This window comes from Plecotus auritus (assembly GCF_963455305.1).
Source record: "Plecotus auritus genome assembly, chromosome: 6".
Taxonomy (NCBI): Eukaryota; Metazoa; Chordata; class Mammalia; order Chiroptera; family Vespertilionidae; genus Plecotus; species Plecotus auritus.
Window position 1 is genome coordinate 134262393 of NC_137773.1, and position 14026 is coordinate 134276418.

Here is a 14026-nt window from a genome sequence, read left to right on the forward strand (position 1 = left end):
AAACTCCATAGCAACCCCAGCCCGGCTCCCAGCAGTTTTCACGCATGTGCACCATGACTCCTGGCACCCAAGTTAAAGCCTGTTCTTGAATTCCAGAGAAAGCATGAGCAGGAGTGAGCAGTCTGCTCCAGGCAGGCCTGGGAACAAGTGTGTCAGAGATTGCAGAAGGGCTGGACTTTGGCCAATTTCTGTATCATTTCTTTTTTCCCTCCTTCTGGCACAAACAAGCTATGGAATCTCAAAAACTGGGTCATCATTTTTGAATTCCCTGCTTTCAGCACAGTGCTCAGATGGTCCTATTGACTGGCTTCAAAGTCTGATTTCCTGAGCTAACACTTCCTGGCCATTCAGCTGCAGGAGAGTGATCCACGGGGAGACTGCCCTCTCCACCAGCAGTCACTGGTGCATTGAGGCCCATCCTGTATTTCCTGCAATTATATATTCAACAGCATCAAATATGCCCATGAAAGCATCCCTCCAGAGGCCTGGGAGGCCAAGGGAAGGGAGACAGGTTGACTCCTGGGGGACATTCCTGGCACCCTGATCTCTTGGGGGTGATGGCTTTTCCCATAGGCTTTGGTGCCCCAAGAGCAGGGCTGGCCATCCCGGGACGGACTGTGAGGAAGCTTCACTCAGGGTCCGTGAGAGCTCTCCGGACCCAGTGGAGTAGTATATGCCACCAGTGGAGTAGTATATGCCGCCAGTGGAATGTGGCACCATCTGGGTTTGCTTCTAGCAGCAGATTTAAACTTACCTCCAGCTGGGAGCAAGTGTTGAGACCTTTCACTTGATTTCATAATATTATATCATCAAGTCTCTAAATATCACTTTCCATCCCTGAGGTCCAGATCTCTCTGGCTTGTCAATTGGAGACAAAATGCACCCCTTTTTGACCAGGTGAAAACGTTTCCTACTTTTTTTTTTTTTTTTTTTTTTGCAACTGCTTGTTTGAGACTGATATACTTGTGTCCCAGTGCAGGCTCCAACTTCAATACTGGCCTCCAATAAACTCTGGGCTGGGTGAACAGGAAACTCATTGTGAGCTGAGTTTCTAAGACTCTTAACACTCGCGAAGAGGCATCGGGTTTCAGCGAGATCTTCTGGAGCATGAACACAAGTGCAAACCAGCCACGGGGTCAAGTCCAGGCTTGCTTTATTTGACCTTGGTTTGTTTTATTTTATTTAGGCAAACTTTCTCCGGGGGGCGCAAGGGGCCATAAAAATCTTACCTTTTAAAGGAGCCCATTGTTAACAATTTGTGCATCACAGCTCCCTCGATCTCACCAAAAAAGTCCCCAGTCTGCGAGGAAGAAAAGAAGACCTGTGAGGAAGTGTAGAGAAATAATGGGCCCACGCACCAGAGAAGAAAGAAAAATGGACACAGTCTGTGTCCTGGAGTTGGCAGGAGCAAAAGGCAGGTTTTCAGGGTTTTACATAAAAGTGGGAAAGGTCTTCATAGTCACTAGATGGTGTGAGCAAACTAGTAAAGCAGATGTGAATGGTCTGCAATGCGTGGCAGGGGTGGGGTGGGGTGTGTTGCATTGCATAGCACATGATGAGTGCTGGAATTACACACAATACACGCACACACACACCAACTACCCTGGATAGAGGAAGCATTAATCTGCACTCAATCCCTTGTGATTAAAACACTACTTCATACAGATAGAAACAGGCTGTGAAAGGGCTTCCTAAGCATTAATAAAAGAATTGTTTATAATTCCTGGATGACCTGTTTAGGGAAATATAGCAGCTCTCTTCATCGGCCCTCTACCATTTCCTATAGCTGAGAGCATGCCCTTTCTCAAAATAACTTTCTGAGAAACTCTCTTTCTGTCCGTGGGCAGGCAGTGCATATGTCGATGAAATAGGACAGTCAGCCCCTTGAGGAGACAGCTTGACAGTCAGATTCCAATGGCCTACCCTTCCCCTACCTGGGGCTGTCTTCAGGGCCTCTGAGGCCTAGCAGTCCTTCCCACCCCAAGTTGACGCTTTCAAAAATCTAGTTGTTGGTCGAGATTTGCCAACTCTGAATGAAAGGTCAATGTCCTCCTGCAGCCCTCATCCTTCCAGCGTCCCACAGGGGAGGGGCATGCAGTATGGCAGACCAGCCTTTCCCAGCCAAAGCCCTGGCACCAGCCAGTGTCCACCAGGAGAGAACCCTTCTCTTTACTGTGGCTGCTCCGAGGATTTATAGCTTATGTGTGGTTAGGTGGAGGGCATTACTCTAGGAGCCTGAATTAATACGGTCCATAGGCTTTGTGTTAACTTAATCCCGATTCCATTCGCAACTGAGTGACCTCAATCATACTCCTCGGAGTTTTCAGACAGAAAAGCCTACATGCACTTTGCCAAAAAGTCAGGAGAGGAGGAGACAGAAATAGGAAACATTTCTCTGACTGAATATTGAGCACTGCCTTTTCACTAAGGGACACTGGAGCGAGAGGACATTGGTATGACATGTGTGTAAGTGGGCCAGTGCCAATGGGACTGGTTCCTAGATGAAGAAGAATTATCCTAATTGGGGTGCAGGAAACCAGACAACATCCAACAAGCCTGGGCAGAGGCAGGCTCCCAGGACAGGGCTGCGGGCCTCCTCCCCAGAGAGGTCCAGCTGGGAGCAGAGCCCATGTATAAGGCCATGGCTTTGCTAGTCACTATTTCATGGTTCACATTGTTGACTGGTCCAGGACTCACACTGGAAGACACCCCACACCCTCCATCCCCCAGGATCAGGCTCCTGTCCTGGCCCTTCGTGATTCTGGCAGAAGGACAGAGCTCCTCCTCACTGGTTATTAATTTGGGTTCTTGTTCCACCAATGATTCTTCTTTTTTTTAAAAAAAAATGTGCTAACATTGGTTCATAACATGTAAGTTTCAGGTGTACACCTGTTGGTGAGCACAGAGACTTGGTTGGAAAGTTGTAAGGAGGACATTCTGAGAAAAGGGAAGTGTGTGGAAGGCCGCCTGCCCTGTTTATCAGAATTCCGACTTAGGGGAGACTTAGGGGAGTGTCGAAGGCTGCACCCCTAATTATTCCTTGACCTTTTCAAACAAGTCTGTGCTTGTGCAGACCCCCAGGTGTCTACTGGAATCCTTCATCTTCATCTTTGGGTGCCCTTGCTTAAAGGACACTGCAAACACATGTGTCCTCCCAAGATTATTTCCCCTACTGATTGTATCTTAAAGATAAACTTTATCTCAAACTGCTGTTACAATAAAAGGCAGGCAATCAAGGCTGCTTGGATCCTTGAGCCAGGCAACCCCTTAGCCGTCTCTTTCACAGTGAAACTGTGAGGGGGTAATCTGTTCATCTGTTATTCAGGGGCTGCTGGTCAGCCCTGGCATACACCATTATAATTTAGTATCTGTAACTAGAGGCCTGGTGCACGAAATTTGTGCATGGGGGGGGGGTTGTCCCTCAGCCCAGCCTGCACCCTCTCCAATCTGGGACCCCTCGAGGGATGTCCGACTGCCCGTTTAGGCCTGATCCCGGTAGGACATCCTTCTCACAATCCAGGACTGCTGGCTCTTAACTGCTCGCCTGTCTGCCTTCCTGATTGCCCCTAACCGCTTCTGCCTGCCAGCCTGATCACCCCCTAACCACTCCCCTGCCAGCCTGATTGATGCCTAACTGTTCCCCTGCCAGCCTGTTTTCCCCTAACTGCCCTCCCCTGCAGGCCTTGTCATCCCTAACTGCTCTCCCCTGCAGGCCTCGGTCCCTCCCAACTGCCTTTCCCTGCAGGCCTGGTTGCCCCCAACTTCCCTCCTCTGCCGGCTTGGTCACCCCTAACTGCCCTCCTGCAGGCTTGATCGCCCCCAACTGCCCTCCCTTGAGGCCTGGTCCCTCCCAACTGCCCTCCCCTGCTGGCCTGATCACCCACAACTGCCCTCCCTTGCAGGCCTGGTCCCTCCCAACTGCCCTCCCTTACTGGCCATCTTGTGGTGGCCATCTTGTGTCCACATGGGGGCAGGATCTTTGACCACATGAGGGTAGCCATCTTGTGTGTTGGAGTGATAGTCAATCTGCATATTACTCTTTTATTAGATAGGATAGAGGCCTGGTGCATGGGTGGGGGCCAGCTGGTTTGCCCTGAAGGGTGTCCTGGATCAGGGTGGGGGTTCCCTTGGGGTGTGGGGTGGCCTGGGCAAGGGGCCTGTGGTGATTTGCAGGCCAGCCACGCCCCCTGGCGACACAAGCGGAGGCCCTGGTATCTGGGGTTTATTTATCTTCTACAATTGAAACTTTATAGCCTGGAGCGGAGCCAAGCCTTCTGCTTGCTCCGTGGCAGCAGCCATTTCTGTTGGGATTTATTTATCTTCTATAATTGAAACTTTGTAGCCTTAAGTGGAGGCCTGGGCTGGCCAGGGTGTGTGGAAAGCTTGGCTTCCTCCATCACCAGGGGCAACCCTAGCCTCCTGCTCTTTCTAGCTCCGTGGCTGCCACCATTTCTGTTTGGATTTATGTATCTTCTATCATTGAAACTTTGTAGCCTTGAGTGGAGGCCTAGGCCTGCAAGGGCAGGCGGAAAGCTTGGCTTTCCTCCATTGCCCCACCCGTGCCCAAGCCTCCCTCCTGCTCTCTGTGGCTGTAACCATCTTGGTTGGGTTTATTTGCATATTTTCTCCTGATTGGCTGGTGGGTGTGGCTGGTGGGCATGGCTTGTGGGTATAGCAGAGTGATGGTTAATTTGCATATTATTCTTTTATTAGATAGGATAGATGCCTGGTGCATGGGTGGGGACCAGCTGGTTTGTCCTAAAGGATGTCCCAGATTAGGGTGGGGGTTCCTTTGGGGTGTGGGGCGGCCTGGGCGAGGGGCCTGTGGTGGTTTGCAGGCTGGCCATGTCCCCCGGCGACCCAAGTGGAGGCCCTGGTATCTGGGATTTATTTATCTTCTATAATTGATACTTTGTAGCCTTGAGTGGAGACCAAGGCAGTCCAGGGCTGCAGAAGCTTGGCTTCCTCCATTGCTGGGAGCAACTCAAGCCTCCTGCTCTCTCCAGCTCTGTGGCTGCCGCCATTTTTGTTGGGATTTATTTATCTTCTATAATTGAAACTTTGTTGCCTTGAATGGAGGCCTCGGCCTGCCAGGGTGTGCAGAAAGCTTTGCTTCCTCCATTGCCTGGGAAACCCAAGCCTCCTGCTCTCTCCATGGCTGTAGCCATCTTGGTTGGGTTAATTTGCATACTTGCTCCTGATTGGCTGGTGGGCGTGGCTTGTGGGTATAGTGGAGTGATGGTTAATTTGCATATTACTCTTTTATTAGATAGGATACTATAGCATGCTTACCACCAAAAGTCTAGTTTCTGTGCATGACCATACCTTGAATATCTTACTGTTTCTCCTCCCAGCATAACGGGTGTATTACCACAGGCCTATGGACTTCCTGGCTCTGAGACTGGCCTTGTTTTGTGGGCTTATTCCTCTTATCTAATAGCCATTAACTAGCCAATGTCCAATGATGTTCAGCCTCTGAGGAGATGGGGTGTGGGCAGTTTGAGTGTCAACAGTATGAGTTTTCACCCATCAAAGGTGCATTTAAAAATCCCACAGCAATCTCATGGATGGAAAAGAAGCAAGCACAATTCTACACACTACCTCCGGCCTGTATTTATACATTAATAAGCATTAAGCTCGGACCTTACGAAGCCACACTTAAGGACAATTAATTAATTTATTAAGCAATAATGGCTCTTCTGTATTGTTGGCTACTAAAGAATTTCAAATTATTTAAATGGGACTTCATTATAAAATGTCAGTATCCTCAAATATTAGAGTTAAAAGAAACCAGATGTAGTCAACCATTCTCCTTTCACAGAGCCCGCCAGGAGGCCGAGGCAGATTCGGTGATGTGCACAAGTTCCCAAAACCAGTTAAGAAAGAGAGGTCTCACCAGGTCCTTTACCTGTACATTGCACAGCACTGCTACCCCTGCCTGCATTGTACCTTCTTTTAATATGTTAATTTGACTTCTAATTGCAAAAAAAAAAAAAAATTAATGCACAAAGTTTTAATGCCATGAATTTTAACTCTTATTTTGATTTCTGAATACACTGGAGACTTCTGTGCTCAGCCCCATAGCTTGTTTGTTTGTTTTTTCTATCTCTTTCCCTCCTGCCCCTGCACTGCACACGGCTCCCTCAAATGAAGAACATTCTTTGTCTATCTCTGGATCCTTGTCCCTCAGTGTTGAGAGTCCAAGTTAATCCTTGAACTCAGATTACTGATTTTTAAAAAGCAAAAACCAGAAAGAAAGCTATAAAGAATAATTATGTTGGAATGTGTGTGTGTGTGTGTGTGTGTGTGTGTGTGTGTGTATGTGTATGTGTATATATATATATATATATATATATATATATATATATATACATATATATATATATATCAGTGTCTGTGTATATATATATAAATTATATATATATATGAAGATAAAATATCAAAAGGAGGAAACCTCCTTAAAATTGCCCAAACTCTTTAATGCACCTCTACCCTTGAGGCATAGAGTTCTATAAATTGAACATTTTATGAGTGAGTGAGCAGACCTTGGGCTCTGTACCGTGCCTCCCCCGCCCACCACCCCCAGACCCCCACTGGGAGGTAAAAACTCTTTGGGGCCTGCTGAGAAGTGGGCTGTGACATTCTTAGAGGGATGGAAATAGGGTTTATAATCTCCTGCTATTACCTCTTAAATATAGATCATTGTCTCAAAGTTTTAACACCATAATTTGCATTCCCTTACTCAAGCACATCCGAGCTCCTTACTCTCAGCTGATAGGAATTTCTCACCTGTGTGTAGTCTTCAGACACAAGAATAAATCCATTATTGTCTATGAGGTAACAGTTCACAGTCTAGAAAATAAAAATACCACAGTTTCAACTCTGTATCCTTGGACTGCGTTCGCACAAAAGGACGCACTTCCAATGGGAGAGAAACCTGTTTTGGGTTGTGGTGGGCAAGTTGGAAAGGCCTGCTGACTCTAGGAGTTAAGGCCATGGTTCATCTAACCCCGGTGTTTACTTTGCAAAACCAACAAACAAAAATTAAACACCAAGCAAGCCTGAACATCCCAGATTAGGAGAAAAAGAAGACGCATTAAAAATTTATGAATTACAGCTTGTCTTCCTTTTTTTTTTCTTTATGTGGATAATACTTCCCAGGAACAAAGTGTGCAGAGGCCCCGAGCCTGTACTCATAGTGGTTGAAGTACAGGCTGGTTTGAAAGCAAAACACCAGCACAATGTCATTACTCTAATGATGTATTAATGAAAACACCGTGTCAGCTCAGAAGAGCATCAGGGGACCAGGCAATATTTTTTAATTTGTTCATAGACTTGGGCAGGGGTGGGGGAAGGGGCAGACTTCTGTTAAAGGGGCCCCTCAGGCCTCCTAAAGGTTTTCAAACTGTGTTTTTAATTGGGAGCTGGATTTGGGGGTAGGGTTGTTAGCTTTTGGTAGCTCAGACTTATAAATTGTGGAAAGCAAGGTAAGCCCAAACCTCTGCTTCCCCCACACTACTTTAATCTCAAGTGAATGATTTGCTACAGGCTAAGTTTTAATTACAGTGCTGTGGAGTTTAAACTTAAGGTTTAATTCCGTCCTTGATGTAACTCAGTTTCTATTTATTGCAGCTTTACATACCAACTGCAGCATTTAATTTGTAACATGTCTTTACCCTGAGCTGAGCTCCCCCTCACTGCAGGCCACCGCAGGGCTGGTGTTTTCAGGGACATTTACCTATCCATGGAGTTGGTTTTTATCAGGCACAAAAGGTGCAGCACTGAGCTGCTCAGAGAGACTCATCCCTGATGACTAGGCAGTAGTGGGGAATTAGCAGAAAATGAGAAGCTTGTGAGCACCTTCTATGAAAGAATGGTGGCTCTGGTGAGCAGTGGGGTTTCTCTCCGTTACTCAGAGGGGCCAGATGAATGGCTTGGGTAACCTGGTCACACTCCTGATATTTGAAGAAGCTCTTAGCTGCATGGATATTACTCTCGCCCTGGTGGGAAGCTTGACCAACTTAGTCCATTTTTTTTTGGAGACAACATTATGGAAGTAACCTCATAGAGCTGTGCTGTCCAATATGGCAGCCATGAGCTACATGCAGATTTAAATCTAATTGTAAGTTAATGAATTAAAATGAAAAATAGAGTTCCTCGGTTGCACTGGTCACATTTTAAATGTTTCATACCAGCTGTAGCTAATGAGCCTACTTTTGGACATTTCCATCACTGTAGAAAGTTTTTTAGACAGCAATGTGTTTTTTTAGATTACACTAGTACTCCAATGAGTTTTAATCCAGTTTACATTGGGTCATATTAGACAACTCCAAATCTTTGCTGATTTGAATGTCATGGCCCTCATTTTGCAGATCTAGACACTGAGTCAAAGAGAGGTTAACTTCCATCCAATCAGTAAATATACACTGTGTATAGGCGCATTCTCCATATTCAGATATTGACTCTCCAAATCGTTCCAGATGTGTAAAGAATTAAAAGTCATCATGAACCATCCCCCATCCCTAATTATAAAATTAGTTCCTCCTCAAACATCCCTAGCCAATTAGTGTTCTTGCTATTAGACCTATACCTTTGGTCAATATCTCTCTGTTTGTCTAATGTTGTAAATATTGGACAACACAAGGCAGGTACAAGGAAAATAGAGTATAAAGTCAATTAAAAATCCTGAGAAAAAGCCAAGATTTTGTGAAGTCCATGAAAGGTCAGTTGGAGATCAGCTCCTATCACACAGGAAGCCATCGGCCCATTAGGATCTGTCAGAGGTAACATATGCAGAAAGAAAAAGTCACCACAGATAATACGAAAGATGCTTCCAAAGAGAATGATTTCAATAGCAAGGGATAAAGAGAAGCTCCTGGGAAAATTGATCAAACTCTACCTCTTTGAGCCTCCTTGTGATCATCCTCAGAAATTCAAATGTAAATGGAAGGATTCTATATTGTGATATTTTATAATTTCATCAGAAACATTATACAGTTGCTTCTTGAACAACATGGGTTGCATAGTGCCAGTGCACTTTTATGTAGATTTTTTTCAATAAATAAATGTATTTTCTTTTTTAAATATTTTTATTAATTTCAGAGAGGAGGGGAGAGGAGAGAGAGATAGAAACATCAATGATGAGATAGAATCATCGATTGGCTGCCTTCTACACACTCCATCCTGGGGATTGAGCCTGCAACCAGGGCATATGCCCTGACCAGGGATTAAATTGTGACCTCCTGGTTCAGTGATCAACACTCAACCACTGAACCACACTGGGCGTGTGTGTTCATCAATGGTTTATGTTATTGGGAAGGCTTCTGGTCAACAGTAGGTTGGGGATCGAACCCGAAATCCAGGCATATGCCCTGACCTAGAATCGAACTGGTGATTCCTTGGTTCATGGGTTGTTGCTCAACCACTGAACCACACCGTCCAGGCAACACACGCTTTTTTAGTTAATATCTGAAATCAAGAGACTTTTTCCAAACAGAGCTGAGGGGGATTTTCTGTATGTCTCTACCACTTGCTAAGGAACAATCTAGGAGAGAAAAAGAGCCCATTATAGGCTAGAGTTTAAAAATACACTTGATGATTCACCCAATTTGGTTCAATTGGTATGCATCCTACTAGTTGGTGATGGTAAGAGGAACAAGAGGAGGGCTGGCTCCGGAGGATGATATGCCTAAGCTTCCCCGTGCTCCAAAGGACCTCACGCTTGGCTCCAGCATAGCAGGCACGCTCTCCTTGGTAAGGGCTGGGGCATCGCATTAGCTCTACACTGACTACCAATTGGCACTTACTTCTTGGACCATACTTCCATTTAACATTATTTTTAAATTCATATACACCCTCCTTAAATTAGGGTTCCATGACAGGAAGTAATGGCAGGGAAGAAACCATACTGTTTATGAGTAAGTTTGTATTTCAAGGTTATACCAATTATTAATAGACTTGGCCACACTATTAACCAAGAAACAGATACTGCCAATGTTTCAATTTACAAATCACTCAGAAAATCACAGGTCAAAAGTAAGGATGCTGTGTCATTGATGCAGACCTGGGTCGCTGACCTTGACAGGTGCTATTACATTTCATAAGCAACACTTTCATGTTAGGTAAATTGAGTCACCACGATGACTTCCTGAACAGATCTCCCTGCCAACAACCACTTGGATTAAATTGTTATTGGGAAGTGCGGTGGAGTGAAATAAGCTCACTGGAATCAGGGGAGCAGGATGCTGGGTTATGGAATAGTTGGTACAGAATCAGCCAGATTCCAGTCTGACCAATTGCTTCCTCTATGTCTCTTTACAATAAATAATATTCAATGGACTTTTCCATGTCCCTCCCCAACAAAAGGAATTAGAGGAGACATTTTCTTAGCTTTCCCTCACTAGGCTACTTTCCCCCCAGATTAAGCCAAATATCTTGGAAGGTGTCTGCCAATCTCCCTGTCCAAGCTGAAATTGGAGAAATTTAGCTCTAAGTTTTGACAGATATTGTGAGCACCTACTCCAGGGGTGAGGTTGTTTGGAAAATGCAAAGATAAAGAGAGAGAGGGAGAGAGGCAAAGAGAAGTTTTTTATTCTTTGTGGTTTTTTTTTTAAGGACATCTTTCTTCAATTATTTGGTGACTCAGTATTGCTCAGAGAAATCCGATTCCAGGGCACAAAGGCAGATGAGTCAGAACCTGAGGATAAAGCCCAGAACCAGGTCATGTTCATTGGGTAAAATCACAGACAGCGAGGAAAGCTGGTGAGGAAGGGGGCCTGGGCTGAGAAGCAGCACTGAGCTTGTGTTAACAGAAAGGTGGGATTAGCCCCAGGAGTCTGCGGTACTAGCTCGAGAATCAGAGACTCTGACATTTGGTTATCAGTGTGACCTTGAGCAAAATCTGTTAACACTGAGTCTTAGTTTTCTTATCTGAAAGATGGAGATAGCAACACCTATTTCCTGGGGTTGTTGAGAAGATTAAGTGGGAGGGGAGTGCCCAGTGCTGTGAAGTACAGAGTGGATAGGAAGCCCTCAAAGAACTTGTGCCCACATTCATTCAGCAAATGATGTTTATTGGTCACCTACTATGAGCCATCAAGTATCTTAATGCTATACATTTAGAAAGGGAATTTGCTCCATAGTTCATAGCAAGATGCTGTGGAGGCTGGTTGGTTGAGCTTGGTTGCTTTTTGTTCTGTCTTTTGTTTGGGGGGTGGGTTAGGGGGTTGACTTCTGTTTGCTTTGATTGGTGCAGGCTGAGCAATGATTGCTTAGAAGCCCAGCATTATACCAGCTGTTGTTTTCATTTGTGAAGAGAGAGAAGGAGGGGAGAGGGAAGGGAAGGGGAAGAGAGGGGAGGGGAGGGGAGGGGAGAAAAAAGGAAAAGGGAAAGGGAAAGAGAGCGGGTTGGGCTCTTACATCTGAGGGTGGGACCTGAGTCTTTGCATCTCAGACACCTAAGGTGACACTTCTTACTACCTTTTCTCCAGGTCTCACAACCTGACCGCTAATATATTGAGTATGGAACAGACTGACCCTTACTTCATATCACTTGAGGTATCTTTTCATCATAGGTCAACTATCATATCAAAATACTGTCTTTTAAAAATAATTAAAAATGTTTTTCAATTACAGTTGACATACAATATTATATCTGTTCCAGGTGTACAGTATACTGGTTAGACATTTATATAATTTATGAAGTGATCAACCCGATAAGTCTAGTACCCATCTGACACCATGCATAGTTATCACAACATTATTGACTATATTCCCTATGCTGTACTTTACATCCCTGTGACTATTATGTAACTACCAATTTGTACTTCTTCATCCCTTCACCTCTTTCACCCAGCCCTCCAACTCCCCTCCCATCTGGCAACCATGAATTAGTTCTCTGTATCCATGAGTTTCTTTTTTGTTTGTTCACTTATCAAAATACTGTCTTTTGAAAAATTTATTGCAAAGGGGTCCCTTTGAACAGAAGTGCCTGGCAGGAGTTACTGGTGCCCTTGCCCTCAATAGCTATTCCACTGGCTGGGCTGGGTGGGTGCAGAGATGTAGGCACCTGGCTACTTGATTTAGCTCTTCCCCCAGCTTGTCATACATCAAGGAGGTCTTTCAGATTTCAGAGGAAATGTCTAAAAGGCCTTACAAAGTCTAGTCATGACTATTCATCTCTATTCCTTTGGAACAAGAGAAGGTGGCAGCTGATTTTTAATATGAAATCTTCTACCTTCTTGCTGCCCTCACACCTTCTTCAAATGCCTCAGTAGGAAAGAAACTTCTCATCTTCCAATGTCTTTGCAAAATACTGTGCCTTCATCAGGAGATAGTGGAAAGGAGTGGGAGAAGAGAATGAGAAGAGTGAGGAGACAATGGTTTCCATGAATGAAACACACAGGTGGGCATGGCCCTCCTTCTTCCCTTCTGTCTGAATGCCAACCTTATTTCCACAGACCGCACTAACCTTTGCTCCCTCAGCGCCCTGCATGTGGTGATCTCTGCCTGTAAATGGCTTCTCATGCTTTGAGATGTAATCTCTGCCTTCATCTTCAGGTGACTTAAATGTTGCTTCTCAGAGAAGTCTTCCCTGACCACCCACATTAGTTGAATTCCCAGCACTTGACACAGTTGATAACCACACATGCTGTCTCCCTGCTAACCAGTGAGCTTCCATGGGGATGAGGTTCCATTTCTGATTCTGCTTTCCATTGACTCCGAGGGGTTAGAGGTAGCAGGCACATATGCAGGCTCAGTAAACAAGTCTTGAAGGAATGAGTGTGTATATGAATATTGCTTCTGTGCTCTCTCTGAAGCTAATGTTCACCCTCAGTGGAATGGAGCTCCTTAAAAGTCTCCAGTCAGGCTCAGAGGCAGTCCCTCCAAGGCACATGGCTCAAGCACTGCCTGGACCAACCAAAGATGTATTTCTACAAGACATGGTGACATCTGGCCATCCCGACCCCACCCACCAGCCCAGGGCACTCAGCGAAGGCCCATGGAATGCACTGATGGGTGAGACAGAGGGGCAGGAGTGGGTCCAAGGCAAAGCATAGCTATAAGTCCAGGGGTTGGGCCAGATCTTCAGTGCAGAGAAGAAGCCATAAGCATGTGAACTTAATGGGCCCCCACAGCTGATTTTATGGGACCTGATCACTTGAGGGCAGGTGAGAGAGAAGAGGGACACAGTCTTGAAGGCTTAATCAAAAGTTATGAAAGGAGAAGGACACATGGGAAGAGTCATCAGAAAGGTTGGAAAGGGGCCTCACTGGCTTTTCCATTTAAAACTAAGTCAACTGGTCTCCTGAAGCCAAAAATCAGAGTCAAAATGGGAAATGGATGATAGTTTCAAAGCCAAATGAGGACATTTGAGCATCAGACCAAGTTCAGAAATCAGAGAAAATGCAATGCTTAATTTTCAAGCTATGTGAAACTTTAAATGACATTTGAATGGGCGTTTATCCTGATGCCTGCTAAAGATGATCATCAGTGAGGAGGGCATCTTACCTGTGTTTACTGTGCCCAGGAGAAACGTTCAGTTGCCTAAAGTGCATGTGCCACTGCTGCCTGAGGTTTTAGAATCAGGTGACCGGTACTCCCGGGTAAGAAGGAAATCGTGGACATTTTTGGTTTATAGTTTACATTTACGGAGTGCTTAGAATTTTGCCAGGAGCTGTACCATGCATTTTTTATATATCATCTCATTCACTCCTCACCATTACTCTGTGAGGTAGCTATTTCTATCCCCAATGCAGAGCTGAGGCAACTGTGGCACAGAGGTTCAAAAATGTGCCCAAGTTCTTGTAGCTTATTACTGTTAAGAGTCACAGTTTGAATCTATCCGAACTTCATAGCCTGCTCCTTTAACTGCCACACTGTGCCACCTGTGAAATCAGTCATTGGACAACAAACATATATTGGATGTTTCTAAGTGGAAATCCATTTCCACTTTTTAAAAAATATGCTATTTTGCCTGCCCGGTGTGGCTCACTGATTGAGCATTGACACATGGACCAGGAGGTTA

The 14026-nt window shown here is 45.2% G+C and overlaps 1 protein-coding gene across 4 annotated transcripts in view; it reads right to left on the minus strand.

Annotated features, from left to right (window-relative positions):
• Positions 1-14026, minus strand: part of CACNA2D3 (calcium voltage-gated channel auxiliary subunit alpha2delta 3) — an 860181-nt gene that overhangs the window by 95117 nt on the left and 751038 nt on the right. For all 4 annotated transcript variants that reach the window (XR_013960934.1, XM_080675067.1, XM_080675065.1 and 1 more), the window contains 2 exons: positions 6790-6852; positions 1230-1300 (listed from right to left, as the gene is read on the minus strand). Coding sequence is in view for 3 of the 4 variants with exons in the window: in XM_080675067.1 (XP_080531193.1) it covers positions 1230-1300; positions 6790-6852 (134 nt within the window). In the remaining variant the exon portion in view is untranslated. The remainder of the gene's footprint in view (positions 1-1229; positions 1301-6789; positions 6853-14026) is intronic.